Genomic DNA, 25,125 nt, shown 5'->3' on the forward strand with positions numbered 1-25,125 from the left:
GCCTGGGTGGCTCGGTCGGTTAAGCGTCCGACTTCGGCTCAGGTCATGATCGCACAGTCCATGGGTTCGAGCCCCATGTCGGGCTCTGTGCTGACTGCTCAGAGCCTGGAGCCTGTTTCAGATTCTGTGTCTCCCTCTCTCTGTGACCCTCCCCCGTGCATGCTCTGTCTCTGTCTCAAAAATAAATAAACGTTAAAAAAAAATTCTTTTTAAAAAAAGAAGGAAAACTTACAGCATCTCCTGGAATTTTTTTTTAAATTTATTTATTTATTGACAAAGAGAGAGAGAGAGGGAGGGAGGGAGACAGAATGAGTGGGGGAGGAGGGAAGGGGGAGGGAGGGAGGGAGGGAGAGAGAGAGAGAGGGAGAATATCCCAAGCAGGCTTTGCACTCATCACTGAGCCCGACATGGGGCTAGATCTCACAACCATGAGATCATAACCTGAGCTGAAATCAAGAGTTGGGACACTTAACTGAGACACCCAGGTACCCCTAGCATCTCCTAAAATTCTTTTTTTTTTTAATGTTTATTTATTTTTGAGACTGAGTGTAAGTGAGAGAAGGGCAGAGAGAGAGGGGGACAGAGGATCCAAAGTGGACTCTGTGATGACAGCAGTGAGCCCAACATGGGGCTCAAACTCATGGATCGCGAGATCATGACCTGAGCTGAAGTCAGGCATTTAACCAACTGAGCCACCCAGGTGCCCCTCTTTTTTTTATGTTTATTTTTTTTATTTTTGAGAGAGAGAGAGAGAGAGAGAGGATCCAAAGTGGGCTCTGTACTGACAGCAGAGCCTGATACAAGGCTTGAACTCATGAACCATGAGATCATGACCTGAGCCAAAATCAAGAGTTAGTCACTTTAACTGACTGAGCCACCCACACACCCCAGCCTGTCTTCCTTAAAAGCACCAGCCAAGCCAGGAAGCAATTTTGCCTCAGCAAAAGTATATGGTCTGCCTTAAGGCTTCTTATACACTGTTTCTGGGGCCTTGTATTAAAGTAAGCCTTGTGAACTAGGAATGGACTTGGGACCTATTATTTCAATTTGAAGTGGGGTGGGACAAAGTGAAATCAGGTGGAATCAGACCTCTGTATAAATGCTAAGTCTCAAAAAAAGCCAAGGAAAACATTCCAAGTTATACTTGGGTCTTAACAGTACTAAGGTTGAGCCTAGTCAAGGAGGATCTTTGCAGTGCTGGCTGTATTGTGGACAGCCTAAAAAGAGATGGAATCTGCAAGAATTTAAAAATGTCTCCAAGGCAAGGTTTGCACTGAGAGTGAAGGAAGCAACACTGCACGACAGGTAGGCAAAGAAACCAGGAAGAATTGAGGCCATGACCCCTACACCTGTTCTCAGCAAGGTGGCTCAGTTCTACAGGGACCTCATGATCCTCCATTTCCCTCAGAGGCCAAGCATTCACAGCTTCTTTCTAAGCTCTAAGGGTTTTTCCATTTGAAGATAGTAGTTTGCTGGGCAAAGAGACAGACACAAGCACAAAGAGTCGGGTAGCAGACAAAAAGCCTAGGAGGCTAAAGGATTTTTTTTAAAAAGTATCTGTACATAGATCTTATTATTAACTTGAAGACTGACTCAGTATACTAGATCTTATAGATCTGCAGAGAAAGATCTTTGCAGGAAATCTCTGTTACCTGAAGATGAAAAGGAATGTAAACCAACTCTGATCCCAGTTCAGACCTTTGCCAACTGACAGTTCAGGTGAAGGCCCTTTGGGAGAGGCAGAAAGCAGAGGAGAAAATCTATAATTGCAGACAAGTTCCCTTTCCCTTGCGATGAATGAAAAAAAAAAAAAAAAAAAGAGGAGAGGTACTAAGCCCCGGAACACAATATAGGAAATGAGAGAAAATATGGTATTAAAAGTAGGAGAATTAAAAATCTTATAGATATAAATAAATGAGTGATCTCAAACCTGGTGACAATAGTACTTATTCTGAGTTTCAGAGGTCTAGAATTTTGTAAAGTATTTGATATGATTTCTCAGTTCAAACAATATTACAGTATCTATAATATTAACAAAGATCTACAAATGACAACTAGATGTAACATTCATTCACTCAAATATTTTTGAGGGCCTACTACAGCTACCAAGTATTAAGTATTAGATATTCAATGGTGAGCAAAACAGAGTCCCTGGGCTCACAGAATTCTAAAACAGTGGAAGAGACAGACATTAACAGAAAAATATCATTCTATAAAATTGCAAACTGTGATAACTACTGTGAAATAAAACGCAGGGTGCATTCAAAATGTACAACAGGGGAACTTGGTAATAAGCTGCCAGGTACAACATGAGAGTCAGAGCAAACAACTAAAAAAAAACAGGGGCGCCTGGGTGGCTCAGTCGCTTAAACATCTGACTTCAGCTCAGGTCATGATCTCACAGTTCATGAGTTCGAGCCCAGAATCAGGCTCTGTGCTGACAGCTCAGAGCCTGGAGCCTGCTTCGGATTCCATATCTCCCTCTCTCTCTGCCCCTCCCCTGCTTGCATTCTGTCTCTGTCTCTGTCTCTCTCAAAAACAAATAAACATTAAACAAAAAATTAAAAAATTATAAAAACAAACAAACAAACAAACAAACAAATAAAACCCCCAAAAAACCTGTGCTACTATCTCCTTGGCATGGAGGGAGAACAGGGACTCTCAGATAAAAAGGTATCCATTGGGGGCGCCTGGGTGGCTCAGTTGGTTGAGTGTCTGACTTTGGCTCAGGTCATGATCTCATGGCTCGTGAGTTCAAGCCCCACATTGAGCTCTGTGCTGACAGCTCAGAGCCTGGAGCCTGCTTCACATTCTGTGTCCCTCTCTCACTCTGCCCCTGCTCATACTATCTCTCTCTCTCTCAAGAATAAATAAACATTAAAAAAATAATAATAAAAAAAAGGTATCCATTGTTCTCAGGAGAGTGAAAGGGTTAGTGCCTCACATTCTTACAAAGTTTTCATCGGTTAACATATATGAAAAGCAACTTGCTCTTGGAGGAAAGTCACCATCGTAAAGATGGACAGAATAAACAGGCAGGAAATTGATGTCTTCTATCTTCAATATACTGAGGCAAGAGGCCCCGAAGGCTGGTTGGTGTCAAAGAGCTGTGGGCTGGATATGTTTGTCATTCCAACAGACTCTGTGGCTATTCAGACCTTTGGCCAAAGGCAGATGACATTTTCAAAATTAGAGATAGCCACTTGTGATTTCCAGACTATCTACTGAATACACATATCCAGAGTCAACCTCTAGGGTCAACCCCTCTCTCCACGGTCTCTGCATCAGTTTCTAACACAAGAGAAAAAAAAATTTTTTTTTGGCATTATGGTCTCAGGCACACAATAAAACCTATCAGCAATGTTATTCTGAAAGCTGAAGCTTTACTGTATTGTTATCAACAAGAAAGCCAAAAACAGAATTCTTAACCTGTGTCACATCAATACCTATTGCATGACAGACTTTAAATAAATACTGAATCACAACAAAATATTCAGAGGAACAGACTTTAATTAGAATGACCAGAATGAAATGCTTGAATTTCCATGGGCAAACTGACAAGATAGCTTATGATAATTAGAGATAATGAGCTGTGCTCCTCTGGGCCTCTAAACTTCAGAGTGGGGATGCTTTCAAAGTCTGGTTACTGATGCAGAGACCTGATGGGACTCTGAGGCCCAGCCTCTATAAACATACTCTGTATAAACATACTTTGACAAGAACTTGGAATCTTTATAAAAAGAATCTATGTGCTGAAATCAAATTGCCACAGATGGTACCAAGGGATCAGAAATACCTGGTCAAGTCCCTTCACACAACTATTTTTTCAGGTTTATGAACTTCTAAAATAGAAGAGACTCTGTTCTCAGGGGCAAATGGAACATATAAGAAGTCTGGATGGTAGCCTCAGGCAGAAGCACCCTGCAGTGAGCCAACTGCTTAGTGGATGCCTGAAAACAAGACCATGTAAACATTTCCCTATTGCCTAGGCCTATAAAATCTGTACTAAGTGACAGATGCATGAAGTGAAGTGGGTGGCTGGGCAATGAGGCAACCAGTGGGAAGGAGCCGGCTGCACCTCCAGGTGTTAAAAAAGGCAAGAGTTGCATATTCAATGAGCCAACAGTAAGTCAATTTAAGAGTGACTGTTTTCCATTTCCTTGACTCCCACAGCTGTCCTTTTATTACTTTTTTCTCTTGAAGCCTGACCCAAAAGTTCATTTACATTCAAATTCTCCCATATAAAATGATAAAGAGGAGTATGGAGAGTAGAGACACAGTGTGAATTACCTGGCCAGCACTTAACAAATGACTGCTTAAATGCCAGGGCCAACAATGTGGATACCCATAAAAGAGAGATAATTAATTTTAAAAACTGGCAATCTTGGGAGACCTCAGTGTTGGGCTCAGTGGGTTAAGCCTCCGCTCCTGATTTCAGCTCAGGTCATGACCTCACGGTTCGCAGCATCAAGCCCTGCGCTGGTGGAGCCTGCTTGGGATTCTCTCTCTTCCTCTCCCTCTCTGCTCCTCTCCTGCTCCTGCTGTCTCTCTCAAAATAAATAAATAAACTTTAAACAAACAAAATGGCAATCTCCAGAAGCTGCGCAATTTTACTGAGAAGTTTGCTGTGATCTCCTGGGTAGGTGTCACTAGCAAACTATGGTCACTTGAGACTCCTAATAAATACTTGGTGTTATTTACAACGATAAGCCCCTGTTGGCAGAACCAGGTTGAGAAGAGATGGGAAAAGACGCACATAGCACTTACCATCTTCTGTTTCCTGCCACACGATGCCCTCAAGGTTGACGCTTGTTCCAGGTTCACAGGGGCCCAGGCACTCAGGCTCTGTAGCTAGAGCCACATCACATGTGTTGACCCCAACTGATCTGGTACGGACCATGATCTGCTCACAGGGGGAGGAGATGTCGTTATTGACCACTGGTACCAAAAGGTGCAGTGGCAGCACTGCTGGTGTAGAGACAGGGGACTCCATCTGTAGGGGAAGAGAAGTAGTAGCTGAGTGGCAGAGAGAACATTTAGAGGAAATACCTTCTCTGTATTTAATCTAGTCCTACATTCTTTCCTGCCAGTGTGGAAGGCTCTAAATATAAGACTTTGGTCCTTCCTTTCAAGTTCTAGCTCATGATACCACTACAAATCTAATGGTTTATATGAGCACACCCTGTGGTAGAAGCTCTATTTCTTATTAACGATCTTCCTCACAAATGGTGCTTGGCTAAAAGTGTATTAAAAAATGTGGGGGAAGGAAAACGGAAAAAATAGTTTCAAACAACAGAGAGGGAGGCAAACCATAAGAGTCTCTTAAATACAGAGAACAAACTGAGGGTTGATGGGGGTGGAGAGCGGGGGAGAGGGGAAAAGGGGTGATGGGCATTGAGGAGGGCACTTGTGGGGATGAGCATTGGGTGTTGTATGTAAGTGATGAATCATGAGAATCTACCCCCAAAACCAAGAATACATTGTATACACTGTATATTAGCCAACTTGACAATAAATTGTATTTAAACAAAATCTTGTCTCATTTGAAAATCTCCAGTGATAGAGAACCAGGTCCAGATTTCAACAGTAATAGAGCACATAGATTGATGACAACGAAAAGGTTTCTGAGGCATGTTCTACTGCCACCACTATCTTTCCCACCAATCTATCATTCAACAAATAATACATTAATCATGTATAAAATCCAAGAACACAGGTAGGGATAAAAAAGGAAAAAAAAAATCTAGATCCCAGGAATGTCACTTTAAGAAGACTAGAACTTCAATTCATCTTTAGCTAGAAGGACATCTACTTAAAAGTTTTAAGAGGGCTAGGAGCAACCTGATGGGGGTTTCTAACACTTAGAGATTACAACAGCGACTGGTTAGTAAGAATGGCATTTTGGAGCAAGAATGTAACATCAAATTTATCTGTAACAAACAGCAGGTGCTGTTAGGACCCAGAAGCCTATTCATGGCAGTCTGTAGAAGAAGTTGATCACACACATGCACAGACAGAAATAGGTGAGCACAAGGACCAGCATCTACCTCTAAAACTAGAATCTCGGGGAGCCTGGGTGGCTCAGTTGGTTAAGCATCTGACCTCGGTCTGGGTCATGATCTCACTGTTCCTGAGTTTGAGCCCCATGTCGGGCTCTGTGCTAACAGCTTCAGAGCCTGGAGACTGTTTCAGATTCTGTGTGTCCCTCTCTCTCTGTCCCTCCCCCACTCATGCTCTGCCTCTATCTCTCAAAAATAAACATTAAAAAACTTTTTTAAAACTAGAATCTCTCACAAGAGTGCAATTACTTAGAAACCAGTAATTCAACATATCCAGAGTTCAAAGTTGTAATATGGAGGGTAATAATCTTTTAACTCTTTAAATCCTAGCATTTATCAGACTGACAAAGTACCCTGAATCTACACTGCCCAAATCCTAACGGAACACAGTGTCCTGCATATGCAAAAGCACTCAATTCACACACTGACTAATCTTCCCTGAAGATTAAGTATGATACCACTCAGCAAACCTAGAAAATAAGAGTCAAGGATTGGGACCCTCTTCCTCTTGTGAAAGATTTTTTCTTTCTTTTCTTTTTTTTTAAGTCCAGTTTGAATGTACTTCTTCAACAGACCTACATCCAGAGAGTTACATATGCACCCACAAACCAAGCTGCTGGACAGGTCTGCAACAGAACTCTGGTTCTGAAACAGTTTACTGAATGACCACTGCTATACCTGTAACCCACCTCTCTAACACAGGTGCGTGTGTGTGTACGTACACACACACACACACACACCTCTAGAAGCTGAGATCTGGGTACTATATCTACTCTCTGCAGTTAGTTAGCTCTGACTTCTTGGCTTAGAGGTCACTGCTATTTGTGAATCATCACTGTCAAGAGTCCACTGAATGCTAGAACACGGATTCTGATTAATTCTGGTTCCTGAAAAGCTGCCAAAACATTATGCTTGTCTGCTTGGCAGGCACGCCCCACCCCTATACTTCCCTAACTCCACCTTTTTCATAAAATGAAAGTTGAAGCCCATATAATGAATTTTCTGCATTATGGTCAATGCCAAAAGGCTTTTTTGCTTCTTTTTGCACTCTTGAAAATCAGGCATTGATCATTTTATTTGGCAACCTTCCTGGGATGTGGTAGATTCCTAAAAGACTTTAAAATTTCTATACACAGATTTGAAAGTAAAAACACAGAAAAAGTAAGTTCAACTCTATGACTCCTGTATATGGCTGGAATCTGGCTCTAATATCTAGCCCTTTCAGGAATGCTTCAAGAAGATAGCTAGTAACTCTTTGGAAAGAAAGTTTCTTGGAGATTTTACCCCTGAGAATTACTAAAAAGGGAAAATTAGAGACAGAGTATACACAGATCATCTTTACTCTTGGCCTCACCTCTGTTTTTCTATTTTTTTCTTCTGGGGAAAACTGAGACAAAAACAATTTCATAATCAGTATGTGCATTTCCTTTGCTTAGGGTTTGTTCTCTCCTCATAGGGCTTGATCCTGTGAATCACGAGATCATGACCTGGGCTGAGATCAAGAGTTAGATGCTTAACTGACAGAGTCACCCAGGAGCCCCAAGTTTGTTTTCTTTTCTATACTATTCTTCTACTAGCAAGAGAAATTCCTGCAAGGTCCTCTTTCTTGGACACAGAGGTTGGCCTACATCTTTTAGGTCATTTCTCTGAACTTTCTCATTGCCTCATGTGACCATATCCTGTTACTAACCTGTTCCATTGCTAAGGCAGCAATTCCAAGCACAGAAGGAGGTAAGTCCCCAGGGAGTCAGTCAGTCTCTCTCTCTCTCTCTCCCTCTCTCTCTTTCTCTTTCTCTCTCTCAGCTATCAAGGACAGCTGTTTTCTAGAAGTGGTTTCATTTCCTGCTAGGTTATTCAGTGCTTATGGGAGACCAGGAAGAAAAGAAGCTACTAACACTGTACATGAAGCCAAGCCTCCAGTTTTATACTGACAGATCCAGAAAACAAGATCTAAGATGTGTAACTAGGAGACACCCCTGTTGCATTCAGTTTGCCAAATTAAACCCTGCTACAGAATATGTGGAGAGAAGGAACTTAGTTGAACTGATTAGAAAAATAGAACTAATATACAAAGAGCCAACTGACATGTATATGCAGCAAACTGCTCTTACTGCTCAGAGATACTAAGTAGAATTCAGGAGCTCTGTTTGTGTGAGGATGAATTTATTTAGTCAGTTAATTAATTAAAAGAAATTTGGGGGTGGGGAGAAGTGAAGAAATCCACCTATGGGTTTGGAACTATTCAGTTTCCTACTTTGCAACAGAAATCTGAGGAGAAATCACAGAGCAACACAATAATGTTTAATTACAGCTCCAGCTCTACTAATTACCATTTGGTCACATCTATAATCTACATTAAGCCATACTGTATAATAAGCACCTCTGTGATATTCATCTAATAACTGAGGTGGCTTTATGGGATTTCACATTCTACTATTCACTGGAACAAACACAGTTTCATTTACCACTCTCCAGGAGAGGATAAATCAGAAAAGGACTTTTTTGCCACCTCTCCCATATTCCTAGGATACAAGAGCAGGAATTGTCAGGAGACTGGGGACAGGAGAGAAAATTAAGTAACAGGAATATAAAAAGTTAAAGTCGTTAAATATCTTAATAGCTACAACAACAATAAAAGCTGGGCCAATTCTTAGTCTCTGAAATGCTAAGGAGTGCCAACCTGGCTCCCGGACTCCATGAATGGGGACATAAACAAGACAAAATTAAAACTTGAAAAGAGAGGATTTGAAGTTGGAGATATCTGAAGTTTCCCAACAGTTCATGTCCTTTACCTTTTAATGATATTTCTTTTCAATTCACCTTTAGATATTAGTCTTAATAGCACCTATTAGAGATCTAAGTGCTGATAGGCAGGTGATGCAGAAATGAGGACTGGAGAGAATAAAGAAAGGCCAGAGCCATTAATCTCCCCACAAGAAGTAATTATACACTGCCTTCAGCTGCCTCCCACACAAGAGAGGCACTGATGGCAGAAAAATTTCAAGGCTGCAATATAATTTTGGGGGTAGGAAATGCAGCGAAGAAATATTTGGGACAGATTCTTCCCTCTCTCCTTCTCAGGAGTCTGATATCTTCACATTCACAGTCAAAAGGCAGAAAGGAAGTCTACCAATAACTGCAGTAACTCTAAGAAAATTGCTTTATCCAAGAATGAAAGATAATTGGAGATAATGGCTAGATAAGTGTTCAGATTTATTCAGAATGATTGGATAAGATTATGTAGAATCAAATATTTTTTTAAGTTTATTTATTTATTTTGAGAAAGAGTGTGTGGGGGAAAGGGCAGGGAGAGGGAGAATCCCAAGCAGGCTCCACTTTGTCAGCAAGAGCCCAATTGCAGGGCTCAAACTTATGAAACTGTGAGATCATGACCCGAGCCAAAATCAACAGTTGGACGCCTAACTGACCGAGCCACCCAGGTGCCCCTGCCATCAAATATACCAGATTTTGTATTAATAACATGCTCTTTTTCCTTGATAATTCCAAAGGTCTTTCAAGATTTTACAGTGACTCAGCATCAACAATGCTAACAGTAATATAGGTTCCTGATTCATAAATAAACATGTAAGTACTGCCTCTAATAATATTTGATCTGCTCACAAAATTTTTACTGTGGGTTATTAAAAAGAACAGGTATTTATTTAAAATCCTATTTATGAATTTATTATGTTGTTTCTCAAATTAAAATACAAAGGAAAAAATCCTCAGTTATTTGAACTGCCTCCTGTTGACTGAGATTGAGATAAAATAAATTTAATGTATTTTTAAAAAAATAATTAAGGTTTATCTTTGCTTATCGTGAAAGTTCAGTAATTGCTTATTTTCAAGAGCCTGATGGGTCGAAACCACAGAGCAACTGGGGCGCCTGGGTGGCTTGGTCGGTTAAGCATCCGACTTCGGCTCAGGTCATGATCTCACGGTCCGTGAGTTCGAGCCCCGCGTCAGGCTCTGTGCTGACCGCTCAGAGACTGGAGCCTGTTTCAGATTCTGTGTCTCCCTCTCTCTCTGCCCCTCCCCTGTTCATGCTCTGTCTCTGTCTCAAAAATAAATAAACGTTAAAAAAAAAAAAAAACCACAGAGCAACTGAATTCTCCCTTTTCACAAAGCTCTTGACACAATGCAATAGAATATTCCATGTAAATCACGACACAATACAACATTTAAGTGTTAGTGAAGGAGGAAATCACTTCCTTTTCCAACACTCTTTGAACCTGCCTCTTGGAAGGAAGGAAGGAAGGAAGGAAGGAAGGAAGGAAGGAAGGAAGGAAGGAAGGAAGGGAGAAAGAAAGAAAGAAAGGAGGGGAGCCTGGGTGGCTCAGTCGGTTAAGCATCCGACTTCGGCTCCGGTCATGATCTCACGGTCCGTGAGTTCGAGCCCCGCGTCGGGGTCTGTGCTGACAGCTCAGGGCCTGGAGCCTGTTTCAGATTCTGTGTCTCCCTCTCTCTCTGACCCTCCCCCATTCATGCTCTGTCTTTCTCTGTCTCAAAAATAAATAAACGTTAAAAAAGAAAGAAAGAAAGAAAGAGAAAGAAAAAGAAAGAAAGGGAAAGAAAAAGAAAGGAAAAGAAAAGAAGAGGCTGCAGGTCTGCTGAACTCCTAGATTTCACATAAGCTTGCCTTGAAAAAGAATTTGTTTGTAACTCTGGTTAATTTCTTTTTTATTTCTCTTAAATATATTTTTTTAACGTTTTATTTATTTTTGAGACAGAGAGAGACAGAGCATGAACGGGGGAGGGGCAGAGAGAGGGGGAGACACAGAATGGAAGCAGGCTCCAGGCTCTGAACCATCAGCCCAGAGCCCGAGGTGGGGCTCGAACTCATGGACCGCGAGATCGTGACCTGAGCTGAAGTCAGACGCTCAACCGACTGAGCCACCCAGGCGCCCCTACTTTCTAAGACATCCTGTAGCAGAAGGCAAGGAGGAAAAAAGAGAAAAAGAAAGACACAGTAGCTGGCACCATAACCAGACATCAAACAATTCTTTGAAGGTAGGTATTCTGTTATTCACAGAAGACTTACTTTAGTACTCAATTTTAACCAATCAGCACCTGGTCAAGGTCAGCAGTGGAGACTGTTGGAGTTTGTAGTAGAAAATGCAAGTGCAAGTGAACATATAATTTGAAGACTGTAAGACTAGCCACAGGGAGCTCTCCTGCAACCATCACAATAGAGTCTCAGGCTCAAACCCATAAGATTTCTTCCGGTAAAGAGGGAAGAGCAGATCAAATGATCCTAATATTTAATCCTGTCTAAATTCTGTGTGTGGGAATGGATATATTATGCTGGAAATGTAACAAAGAAAAAAAATCTCATAAATGAAGTCAATGCATAACACAGATCACATGGTAGTGTCCCATTCCTGTGGCAAAGGCTTTTGCTGAAAGAAGCATCTATTCTGCTCTTCTAAGTCTTCTCACTCTACAATCTCCTGCCTGCTTGAAATTCACCACATTTTCCTTCAGCAAAGCTATTAACTTTGCAGCTGATGAGTGATGATAGCCACCTAAGTACTAGCTCTGAAATGACTTTTTTTTTCTACAGAAGGTTGATGATCCCTCCCATTCCTGTACTGTTCCAAGGGAAGCATGAGAATTAGCTTTTCAAGAATAAAGAATGAGAAAAATTCATTCTTTGGCTGCAACTACTTCCTCTCCTGAACACAATTCTTACCTCCTTTCACATACTCATTTCCTAAAAAGTCAGGGCTGGAGCTTGTCATCTCTACTCCATTCTCTTACCCCCATAGGATAGAAAAGCAAATAAGCAAATAAACAAACAAAAAATAACCCACAGACCAAATAAGGTGAATACAACAGAAGCTAAAGCCTTTTTCTGAATCATTCAGAATCACAGATGTCAGCAGAAAAATCTCAATTTAACCTGTTTCATGGATGGGGCAAACTGTACTAAAGAACCTAATCATCATTCATATTGACAGTCCTAGGAGAAAACATGAGAATTCTAAATTGAGACATCACAAACCATATCTTGTTCTGTAGTAGCTTGGGAAGGAGAAATGAGAATGATTCTTCCTGCTTCAAGCCAGCTGTTCTTAAACATTTTGGTCTTGGGAAACCTTTAGAGTCTTAAAAACTGAGAACCTTACAGAGCTTTTATTTATGTAGGCTTTATCAATTGATATATACTGTATTAGAAATTAAAAGTGAACAGGGCGCCTGGGTGGCTCAGGTGGTTAAGCGTCTGACTTTGGCTCAGGTCATGATCTCACAGTCCATGAGTTTGAGCCCCGCGTCAGGCTCTGTGCTGACAGCTCAGAGCCTGGCCTGCTTCAGATTCTTTGTCTCCCTCTCTCTGCCCCTCCCTGTCTTACACTGCCTCTCTCAAAAATAAACATTAAAAATTTTTTTTAAAAAGTGAAAGATTTAACATGTACTAATTAACTTATTTTAAACAACTAATGATTTCCAAATGACAAAAGCGACACATAAGAACAGATTAGTAGTGGCCAGAAGGAAGGGTTGGTGGCATGTAGAAGAGAGTTGAGTATGGCTAGGAAGGACAACACAAAGGATTCTTATAGTGATGGAGATGTTCTGTATTTTGTGTGGTAAATACCCAAGCTTACACATAATAAAATTGCATGGAACTTAATACACACACACACACACACACACACACAGAAAAATATACAAGTGAACACATGTAAAATGGGGAAATCTTAACAAGATAGGGAGATTGCATTATGTCAAATTCCTGTTGTGATATTGTACAATAGCTCTGCAAGGTGTTACCATTGGGGGAAACTAGGTAAAGGCTACATGAGATCTCTCTGCATTATTTATTACAACTATTAATTATCTCAAAACAAAAAGATAAACAAAAAATTGCAGATCCCAAAGAACTCTAATATGGAATATATCTATTGATAGATGTACAAATATATATAACATTTTAAATAAAAATAGCTGTAATTTTTCAAAAGAAAGGGATAGAAAGAGCAGTGGCGTTGATTTACATTTTGCAAATCTCTTCAATGGCTGGTTTAAGACAGCTAGATTCTCATGCCTGTTTTTGCATTCAATCTGCTGATAAAATGTGTTGAACTACATAAAGAAAACTGGCCTCACAAAGGTTTCATATATGTATCCTTTTCAGACCATTGTGGCTGTTCTTTGATATGACACCAAAACCGAACAAATGATAGTTCTTAAAAGTTAGTGGCAATGTGGAATCTGAAACTATATCGTTGAACCTTTTGTACTCTGTTACATTACAATCCACTGGTCTGTCTAGTACTTTGAATGCTTCTCTTACCCATGCATGATTTTTAATATCATATATTAGTCATTTGGAAAATATTGGTTCAAAGAGTTATACAGCTCTTTCAAACACTGACACATTCTATTAATATAAAGAAGTCATATTTGTTGATACTGCCTCTGAGCTCATCAGAAAACCTTTTAAGTATTGGCAGGCTGTCAAACGGATGGGGGGCAGATACAAATTTTGCAAAATTATAATGTTTGCTGGAAAGCTCATACTTTATCATTAATAACAAAGATTGTCAATTGTCTTCCTTGGAGTCAACAGGCTTATTTCATTTATTTTTAAGAAAATGTCTGCTAAATACCCAACTCTGAATACCTGTACTGTCAGTTGTTCTTTCAGGTAAAAACGACATTCCACACACACACACAAAAAACCAGGCTAGGTCAGCTTGCAACTCAGTTGCAATTGCTTTACATGTACTTTCCATTTTGTCACATAGAATACAAAAGGACATGGGCACTTTGGTGGCTGTTGAGTCAGTCTGTCGAGTGTCCGACTTCGGCTCAGGTCATGATCTCATGGCTCATGGATTCAAGCCCCACATAAGGCTCTGTGATGACAGCTCAGAGCCTATAGCTTGCCTGGGATTCTGTGTCTCCCTCTCTTTCTGCCCCTCCCGTGCTTGCACTCTGTCTCTCTCTCCTTCAAAAATAAACACTAAAAAAACAACAACAAAAAAACCCCAAAAGGACATGTACTCAAAAGGCGAGATACAATTAATATACAATACATATAAAGAGTTTTTTTTAACGTTTGTATATTTTTGAGAGAAAGAGAGACAGCAGGTGTGCAAGCAGGTGAGGGGCAGACAGAAAAGGAGACAGAGAATCCCAAGGAGGCTCCACTCTTGTCAGTGCAAAGCCTAATACGGGGCTTGATCTCACAAACTGTGAGATCATGACCTGAGCTGAAATCAAGAGTTGGATGCCTAGTGGGGGCCTGGGTGGCTCAGTCAGATGTCAGTCAGTCGGACATCGAGTGTCCGACTCTCGATTTTGGCTCTGGTCATAAATCTCACTGTTTGTGAGATTGAGCCCCATGTCGGGCTCTGTCTGACACACTGAGATCCCCTCTCCATCTCTCTGCCCCTCCCTTGCTCATGCTGTCTCTCTCTTTCAAATTTCATTTATTAGCACAATGCTCTGAAGGCTCCATTCATGTTGTCACAAATGACAAGATTTCCCCCCACTGTTTTTTAATGGCTGATTTTTTTGTTTTTTTAAGTATAGCTGACCCATGAAAATAGCAAGATTTAATTACTTTTTGTGGCTGAGTAACATCCCATTGTATATACCCCATGTCTTCTTTATCCATTCCTTCACTGATGGACTCTTACATTGTTTCCATACCTTGACCACTGTAAAAAATGTTGCAATAAACATGGGGGTACATACATCTTTTAGTGATTTTGTTTTCTTCAGATAAATACTTAGAAGTGAAATCGCTGGATCACGTAGTAGTTCTATTTTTATTTTTTTGAGAAACCTCCATACTGTTTTGCATAGTGGCTCCACCAGTTTACTTCTTTCCCAACAGCAGTGAACTTTTTCCCACTTTCTAACCAGTATTTGTTATTCCTTGTTGTTTTGGTAATAGCTATTTTAATAGGTGTGAAGGAATATCTCATTGTGGCTTTGATTTGTAGTTCCCTGATGATTAATGATGTTGAACATCTTTTTATATACCTTTGCCCTTTTGTACGTCTTTGGGAAAATGTCTATTCAGATCTTCTGCCTAGTTTTTCAACTTTTTTTTTTTTTTTCTGTTGAGTGGCTTGAGTTCTTCATATATTTTGGGTATAACCCCCCATCAGATATATATGCTTTGCAAATATTTTCTCCCATTCGGCAGATTGTCTTTCATTTTGTTGATGGTTTCCTTTGCTGTGCATGCAGAAGCTTTATGTTTTGATGTAGTCCCATTTGTTTATTTTTCTTTTTGTTGCTTTTGCTTCTGGTGTCAGATTAAAAAAATCATTGCCAAGACTATGTCAAGGGGCTTACCATGTATGTTATCATCTAGGAGTTTTATGGCTTCAGGTTTTACATTCAAGTCTTTAATCCATTTGGGGTTAATTTTTATGCATGTTGTAAGATGGTGGTCAAGTTTCATTCCTTTACACATGGCTGTCCAGTTTTCCCAATACTGTTTAATGAAGAGACCGTCCTTTCTCTACTGCATATTCTTGGCTCCTTTGTCATATATTAATTGCCTGTATATGCTTGGGTTTATTTCTGAGCTCTCTATTCTGTTCCACCGATTTAATGTTTCTGTGCCAATACCATTCTGTTTTAATTACTGTAGCTCTGTAATAGAATTTAAAATCAGGGAGAATGAGGGGCACCTGAGTGGCTTGGTCAGTTAAGCATCTGATTTTGGCTCAGGTCATGATCTGATGGTTCGTGAGTTCAAGCTCCGCACTGGGCTCTTTGCTGACAGCTTGGAGTTGGCTTCATATTCTGTGTCTCCCTCTCTCTCTGCTCCTCCCCTGCTCACACCATCTCTCTCTCTCTGTCTCCTCTCTCTCAAAAATAAAAATAAACATTAAAAAATTAAAAAAAAATCAGAGCAGGATGCCTCCAGCTTTGTTCTTATTTCTCAAGATCGTTCTGGCTGTTTGGGTCTTTTGTGGTTCCATACAAATTTTATTATTCTAATTCTGTGAAAAATGCCATTGGAATTTTGACAGTGACTGCACTGAATCTGTAGACTGCACTGGGTAGTACGGATACTTTAATGATCCTGATTCTTCCAATCTATGAACATGAAATACCTTTCCATTTATGTTGTCTTTAATTTCTTTCATTAATGTCTTGTGGTTTTCAGTATACAAGTCTCTCATCTCCTTTGTTAAATTTAGCCCTAATTCATTCTTTTTGATCCAACTGTAAATGGAATTTTCTTAAATTTCTTTCTGATATTTTGTTATTAGTGTATAGAAATGCACTAGGTTTTTGTACTGATTTTGTATCCTGCAACTTCAGTGAATTCATTTATTAGTTCCAATAGTTGAAAAAAAAATTTTTTTAATGTTTATTTATTTTTGACAGAGAGAGAGAGAGAGAGAGAGAGTGAGCGAGCATGAATGGGGAGGGGCAGAGAGAAAGGGAGACATAGAATCTGAAATAGGCTCCAGGCTCTGAGCTGTCAGCACAGAGCCTGATGTGGGGTTCGAACTCACGGACAGTGAGATCATGACCTGAGCTGAAGTCGGACACTCAACTGACTGGCCACCCAGGCGCCCCTCCAATAGTTTTTTTAATGGAGTCTTTGGGGTCTTCTATAGATATCATGTCATTTGTAAATAGAGACAGTTTTACTTCCTCCTTTCCAATTTGTATGTCTTTTTTCTTTTTTTTTTACATAATTGCTCTGGCTAGGGTATCCTATACCATGTTGAATAAAGAGGCAAGAGTGGGCACCCTTGTCTTGTTCCTGATCTTAAGGGAAAAGCTGAAAGCTTTTCACCACTGAGTAAGATGTTAGCTCTGAGCTTGGCATACATTTATTATGTTGAGGTATGTTCCCTCTACACACACTTTGTTGAGAGTTTTTGTCATGAGTGGATGCTGAATTTTGTCAAATGCTTTTTCTGCATCTACTGAGATGATCATATAATTTTTACCCTTCTTTTTGTTAATGTGTTGTGTAACACTGACTGATTTGCAGATGCTGAAATATCTTTGCATTCCTGGAATAAATCCCACTTGATATGGTGTATGATACTTTTGAACTGAATTTGGTTTGCTAATATTTAAACATTTTTTTAAAATGTTTACTTATTTTTGAAAGAGAGAGAGAGACAGAGATGGAGACAGAAAGTGAGGGGGTAGGGGCAGACAGAGAAAGAGACACAGAATCTGAAGGAGGCTCCAGGCTCTGAGCTGTTAGCACAGAGCCCGATGTGAGGCTAGAACTCATGGAATGTGAGATATTGACCTGAGCTGAAGTAGGACGGTCAACCGACTGAGCCACCCAGGTACCCCGGTTTGCTACTATTTTGTTGCTAATTTTTGTACGTGTATTCATCAAGGATAATGGCTCATAATTTTCTTTTCTTGGAGCATCCTTGTCTATTTTGGTGTCAAGGTAATGCTGGCCTCATAAAATGAGTTTGAAAGAGTTCCCTCCTCTTCTACATATAGTTAAAGTAGTGGATTAATCATATATAAAGCTAGTGTAAAGGCTAAATGATGAAAGTAGGAAAAGTAACTATGATTACAATAATTAGTAATAATAATTAGTAGGGATACACAATAATTAGTAGGGATACACAAGATAAAAAGATGTAAAATATGACATCAATAACAAAACCTGGGTAAGGGGAAAATAAAAATATTAAGCATTAGAGTGGAATCAAACTTAAGTTGTTACCAACTATAATAGGCTGCTATAGATATAGGTTGGTATATGTAGAACTCATGGTAGCCTCTAAACAAAACCTGTAGTAAGCACACAAAAGAGAAAGAGAAAGCAATATAAGCACACTACTAAAGAAAGTCATCAAACGACAAAGGAAAGAGCAACAGAAATGAATAGAGAGTAACTACAGTTAGAGCCACAAAACAATTAACAAAATGGCAATATGTATCTATCAATAATTACTGTATTTTAAATTATATTCATTCATTCATTCATTCATTCATTCAATTTAAAATGTTTTTTTATTTATTACACATGAGCTGGGGAGGGGCAGAGAGAGAGGGAGAGAGAGAATTCCAAGAAGACCCTACACTGTTAGCATAAAGCCTGACTCGGAGCTCGATCTCATCAACCGTGAGATCATGACCTGAGTCAAAATCAGTTGGATGCTTAACCAACTGAGCCACACGGGCGCCCCTATTTATTTTTTTAATTGAAGTATAGTTGACATACAATGGTATTACTTATAAAGTATCAATAATTACTTTAAATGTAAGGAGACTAAACTTTCCAGTCAAGAGAAACAGAGCAGCTGGGGCACCTGGGTGGCTAAGTTGGTTGAGTGTCTGATTTTGGCTCAGGTCATGATCTCGTGGTTTGTGAGTTCAAGCCCCGCATGGGGCTCTGTGCTGACAGCTCAGAGCCTGGAGCCTGCTTCAGATTCTGTCTCCCTCTCTCTCTGCTCCATTCACTGCTTGTTCTCTCCCTCTCAAAAGCAAATAAACATTAAAAAGAAAAAAAAAAGGAGGAAACAGAGCAGCTGAATGGATGAAAAAACAAGACCCATCTATAGGCTACCTATAAGGATATTCACTTTAGATGTAAGAACACACAGAGATTTAAAGTGAAGGGTTGAAAAAAGAAACACTATGCAAATGGAAACCAAAAGAAAGCTGGAGTGGCTATATTTATACCAGATAAAACAGACTTTTTTTAAAAGATTTATTCAACTTTCAGAGACAGAGCACTGGGTGGCTCAGTCGGTTAAGCTTCTGACTTCGGGTCAGGTCATGATCTTGCGGTTCGGTTAGTGAGTTCAAGCCCCAGGAGTTCGAGCTGAACCGACAGCTTAGAGCCTGGAGCCTGCTTCAGATTCTGTGTCTCCTTCTCTCTCTGCCCCTACCCCACTCACACCCTGTCTCTCAAAAATAAACATTAAAAAAAAATTTTTTTTAAAGTCGCATACTCTTCCAGCTGAGCCAGCCAGGCACCCCAAGAAATAAAAGTCTTATAACAACTAGAAACTAGAAAGTAGAAGGAATTAGAAAAAGAAGAACAAATGAAGTTCAAAGTTAGTTGAAGGGAGGATATAACAAAGATTAGAGCAGAAATAAATGAAATAAAGACTCAAAAGACAGTAAAGAGGACCTAGGAAATGAAGAGGTGGTTCTTTGAAAAGATAAGCAAAACTGACAAGACTTTAGCTAGACTCATGGGGGGGGGGGGGGCGTGGTAGAGAAAGAACTCAGATAAAATCCGAAATGCAAGAGGACATGTTACAACTGACATCACAGAAATACAAAAGGTCATAAGACATCACTAAGAGTAATTATATGCCAACAAATTGGATGACCTAAATTCCTAGAAACATACAACCTATCAAGACTCAACCATGATGAAGTAAAAAGTACAAACTAATTACTACTAAGGAGATTGAATCAATAATCAAAAACCTCCAGATGAATAAAAGTTCAGGATCATATAGCTTCAATGGTGACTTCTACCAAACATTCAAAGGAGATTAATATCAATCCTTCTCAAACTTTTCCAAAATTTTTATTTTTTTTTTTAAACATTTACTTATTTTTGAAAGAGAGAGAGTGAGAGAGAGAGCACGCACACAAGCAAGGGAGGGGCAGAGAGAAAGGGCAACAGAGGATCTAAAGTAGGCTCCATGCTGACAAAGAGAGCCTGATGCACGGCTCGAACTCGCAAATGGTGAGATCATGACCTGAGCCAAAGTCGGACGTTTAACCGACTGAGTTACCCAGGTGCCCCCCCCCCCCCAAATTTTTATCTTTTACTGTGAGGTCATAGCAGTGAAGAATGTGAGGGCTATTAGTACAATCTGGTGCCACTTATCTGATTTGTACCAAGATACTAGCCATTTTACCCACCACTGCTTTTGCATTATCAGTGCAAATGTCAACAGAGAGAAAAGCGCAAATAATGTCTTACTATTATTATGAAAATAGTTCTGATCTAGGAGAACCTCTGAGAAACTCTCACACATATCTAGGGGTCTGAGAATCACATTTTGAGAACAAATCATCATGTTCTGGGATTGAAGAAGTCATCAGCTTCTCCAGAACCATATGTCCATATGATCCCTGAAGATTCTGTTAACAAGGAAGTTGAGGGACATTGCCTGTTCAGTGGGCAAACAAGAGCGTCTTCCACAACAGGGCCGTTTGGAAGTAACGGTGGAGGAAAAAGAGACACGAGCCAGGGAAAATTATTAGCAGGAGGTGAGTAGGAAAGACTGCTCTTAGGATCAAGGATTTTGTAAGTAAGGGATGCTTACAAGTTAGGTAATAATAAATTTCAGCAGTTGGGCAATGAGTGTTTTAAGCATTTGGGAGAATGAAGAGCTCACTTAACGGTTTAGTAAATGGACAAATGAATGACGATCATTACTGATAAAACTGACCTTACCATTGTGGGAAGAGGGAAAATCAGTCTCTCTAGCACCTATTTGTTTTCAAATTGCCACGGATAAGACCTCTCTGAAAATATAGCTTAGTAGTTCAGAAGTTAAACATACCATCGTCTAAAAGAAATTTTCAAACGGTTCCTCAATTAACCAGGAACCATCATTTCTTACAGAAGTCTTCCTTGTCCATGCTATTTCAACTAAAGGCCTTACAGAGATAAACTTCAAAGTGGTACAAAGGGTATTGTGCAGTACAGATTAACTCCTGATTATGGACACGTTAGCACTGTTGAACCAAGCAGGAAATGACCATCTGCTAAGATAGGCTTCATTGCCCAAGTGTCTCCTGGGTAATTTCGTGTCCTAGAAGGTCACGGAATGCCAATGATTTGGTATAACAATGGGTAATTCTGATGAGACATCATTTGTTCTATAGAAAGCACCATAAGCAGCAAAGCTGATCTGGGTTCCTAGAGAGCCTGTGTATACTATAGCACCTCACTTTCTATCAGGTATGTGTTCCCAAAAGAATGTGCACAGAAAAATCATAGCATAGTGTGGAAGAATTTTAAAGATCATCGAACTAACCACTCAAGGGTGAAATATTTCCCATTAGGGTAGTCATAAAAACCTCATTTGAACTCCATCCCTACCTACCTATATGGGTGGAGAAAATAACCCCATACTTTACTGAGGTTGGTTTAAAAGATTAAATTCTTCTTTTATAGGTTAAGGACCTAGCAATGTACCTATAGTATTTTGGCAATCTTGAATGATACCCATTGTTAGTTATTCTAATAGTCAAGTCACTCTTGGAAGCTCATACTGAAATTAACATTCATGAAAACTCTCTAGATCCGGGTGCTTGGGTGGCTTGGCTTAGTTGGTTAAGTGTCTGCCTCTTGATCTCTGCTCGGGTCACGATCTCATAGTTTTTGAGTTCGAGCTCGCATTGGGCTCTGAGCAGACAGTGCCAAGACTGCTTGGGATTCTCTCCCTCTCTCTGCTCCTCCCCTGCTCACATGCTATCTCTCTCAAAATAAATTAGAAAATTAACAACAACAGCAACAACAACAAACAACTCCCTAGATCTTTTCTACTCAAACTGAAAAGATTCTCTTTCATCCCTGACTCCCAGTTTCCTTTCCAAGAAGCAACCAACATAATGCATATGTATTTGCTTGCTTATATGTACCTTTATTCTTTTTAAGCAAATGACAGTGTACTATATATACGGTTTTATACCTTATTTGTTCATGTAACAAAAATGTAGATAATGATTTAAAATTTTAAATGCTCATCTTCCTAAAAGACATACTGGTTGATATCTCAGCTCTATTATTTAATAGCTGGGAGGTCACACACATTATGCAATCTTTCTGATTCTACTTCATTCTGTAAAATAAAAACATAAGGAGTGCCTATATTTCATAGGGCCACTGTAGCAATTAACTGAATATAAAGTGCTTAGTATACAATGCCCAAAACACAGCAAAAGTTCAATAAATATTAGCTGCTGCTGCTGATAGTAATAATAACAATATCTTGTTAATTTAATTCCGCCTTTCAGTCTCTTATAACATTGTCAATCTCTCAGACATTCAGAACTTATGCTCTCCATTTGTAGTGGTTTGTGATAGTACAATTTTGGCTTTTCATCATGCTTTCCCTTCCTTCTTCTTCTGGTAGAGGAATTTCTCTTTCCTGTGAAAAACCTGGAACAACCTAATTCCAGTACAGGAGTGGGCCCAACTCTACACAAAATACATGAAATAGGTTCTTCAAAGGCCATAGAGATTCTTCCTCTGATCTCTTAGGCTGGAAGGACTAATTAAAATTGGGGCTGCTAATAACCATTCTTCCGAATAGATGACAAAGACTTGACTAAGAATAAAGCCAATTCAGGGGAAAGGAGAATAGGGAAAGGAGCAAAGACAGAATCCTGATGACATTTATTTGAGCTCCTGCTGGAAACTAATCAACTCTATCTGTGGGAACATATAAATTCCTTGTTTGTTTAAACTAGCTTGAGCAAGGTATCCATCACAACTGAAAAAATCCACATCACTATATACTACCCAAAGATTTATATGCCTAGTTTATATTAAGTCAGGCAAGTTATGCAAAAAATGTTGAATAAAAGTAGCCCAAAGGCAGAGTCTTGTGGTGCACCACCTTCACCTAGCTGACAAACATCTAGTAATCAATACTCTTTAAATATAGCCCTTTAGCCAGCTATAAAGTCACCCAGCTGTATCGCCATCCAATTCACATTTCATCAACACGTCATCAAGAATATCATGAAAGGCTTTTTCAAATACCCAGAAGAAATCCAGGCATTCCAATCTACCTACCCAACAATTGTATTGGGAACACAGAGAGAGAAAGAAAGTTTATAGTACCTTGGTTAAGGACTTAAATGGTTTCTAATAAGCAAAAGTTTTCTGGATTCCCTTCTTCATTCAGAAATATCAAATACTTAACATGGTATAAGCACTGTATTATGGCAAGTGATAAATCTAATATGATCCCTGTCCCTAGATCTGGTGGGGTAAACAAATGTGAACAAGTAATTAAATCAATGCCATTAACGATGCAAAAAGTTAATACCATTGTTGGTGGGACAGAATTAGGAAACAAATTAAATTCTGGACATGTGTTTTAAGTAGGCAGTTAGATGTGCAGGACTGGAACTGAGAAGAAAGTTCAGGACAGTAGTTAATAGAGGCCATGAGCTTGCTTGGGTGAGAGAGCCCAAGCATACAGGATAGAGAGGAAAAAAAAAAGAAGAAGGCTCGAGAGAGAAAATAAGGAGTATCATCATTTAAAGGATTAAATCCAGGAAGAAAAGACCACAAAGAACCTGAAAATTATAATAATCATGATGACAGAGGTAAACTTTAATTTACTTCTTGCTACATGTGTGCCACGTACTTTTCAAAGCATTTTATATGTATTCCTCAAAACCATCTGCTGTAGTAATATAGTAACTTTTATTTATTTTTATTTAACAAATCATCCTCAGGCTTTTTTTTTTTTAATATTTATTTTGAGAGAGAGAGAGAAAGATCACATGCATGCGTGTGCACACACACAGTGGAGGGGGAGATAGAGAAGGAGAAAGAATCCCAACCAGGCTCCACTCTGTCAGTGCAGAGCCAGACGTGTGGGGTTAAGCATCTGACTCTTGATTTCAGCTGAGGTCATGATCTCACGGTTCATGGGTTCAAGCCCCATGCGGAGCTCCATGTTCACAGTGTGGAACCTGCTTGGGATTCTCTCCCTCTCCCTCTCTCTGCTTCTCCCCTGCTCATGTGCATGTACTCTCTCTTTCTCTCTCAAAATAAATAAACCTAAAAAAAGTTAAAAATTAAAAAAAAAATAAAATTTATTTTTATTTAAGTATAATCAACATAAAGTGTTATATTAGTTTCAGATGTGCAATATAGTGATTCAGTAATTCTCTATATTACTCAGTGCTCATCATGATAAGTGCACTCTTAATCTCCTTCACCTATTTTACCCATTCCCCCACCACCTCTCCTCTAGCAACCACCAATTTGTTCTCTGTATTTAAGAGTCTGTTTTTTTTGCCTTTTTCTTTATTTTGTTTCTTAAATTCCACACGAGTGAACATATTTTCTTTCTCTGACTTATTTAGTGTAACATCCTCTAGGTCTATTTTTATTGTCACAAATGGCAAGATTTCACGGCTGAGTACTATTCCATTGTAGATACGTATGTCACTTCTTTATCCATTCAGTTCTCAGTGGACACATGGATTGCTTCTATATCTTGGCTATTGTAAATAACGCTGCGCTAAACATAGGGGTGCATATATGTCTTTGAATTCAAGTGTTTTCATTTTCCCCATAAATACCCAGTAGTAGGATTACTGGATTATATAGTAATTATATTAAAAAAATTTTTTTTATTACATTTCTTTATTTTTGAGACGCAGAGATACACAGAGTGCAAGTCGGAAAGGGGCAGAGAGAGAGGGAGACAAAGAATATGAAGTAGGCTCCAGGCTCCGAGCTGTCAGCACAGAGCCCGATGTGGGGATCGAACACATGAACTGTGAGATCATGACCTGAGCCAAAGTCAGATGCCCAACCAACTGAGCCACCCAGGCACCCCAATAGTAATTCTATTTTTAATTTTTTGAGCAAACTCCATACTGTTTACTACAGTGGCTGTACCAGTTTGCATTCTCACCAAAAGTGCATGAGGGTTTTTTTTTTCCCCTACATCCTCACTAACATCTGTTGTTTCTTGTGTTTTTAATTTTAGCCATTCTGACAGGTGTAAAGTATTATCTCATTGTGGTTTTAATAACATCTACTTTTAATTTTAATTTTTTAATGTTTATTATTTATTTTTTGAGAGAGACACAGAGCGCATGCGCAGGTGAGGGGCAGAGAGAGAGGGAGACACAGAATTCGAAATAGGCTCCAGGCTCTGAGCTGTCAGCACAAGCTGGACGCAGGGCTCGGACTCACGAATGGCAAGATCATGACCTGAACCGAAGTCGAACGCTTAACCGACTGAGCCACCCAAGTGCCCCGGTAGTATCTTCTTTCAAAGATAACTATACTAAGGCTAAACAGGTTAGGTTTGGCCAAGGTGATACAGCTACTAAGTGATAAAACTGGGATTCAAACTTGGGCAAGTTGGCT

General features: G+C 39.6%; 1 protein-coding gene across 4 annotated transcripts in view; it reads right to left on the reverse strand.

Annotated features, from left to right (window-relative positions):
* Positions 1–25,125, reverse strand: part of ZNF609 (zinc finger protein 609) — a 208,802-nt gene that overhangs the window by 53,024 nt on the left and 130,653 nt on the right. For all 4 annotated transcript variants that reach the window (XM_053223894.1, XM_053223893.1, XM_027067502.2 and 1 more), the window contains one exon: positions 4,768–4,993. In XM_053223894.1, coding sequence (XP_053079869.1) covers positions 4,768–4,993 — 226 coding nt within the window. The remainder of the gene's footprint in view (positions 1–4,767; positions 4,994–25,125) is intronic.

Source organism: Acinonyx jubatus, chromosome B3 (genome assembly GCF_027475565.1).
Source record: "Acinonyx jubatus isolate Ajub_Pintada_27869175 chromosome B3, VMU_Ajub_asm_v1.0, whole genome shotgun sequence".
In the NCBI taxonomy this organism is placed as follows: Eukaryota; Metazoa; Chordata; class Mammalia; order Carnivora; family Felidae; genus Acinonyx; species Acinonyx jubatus.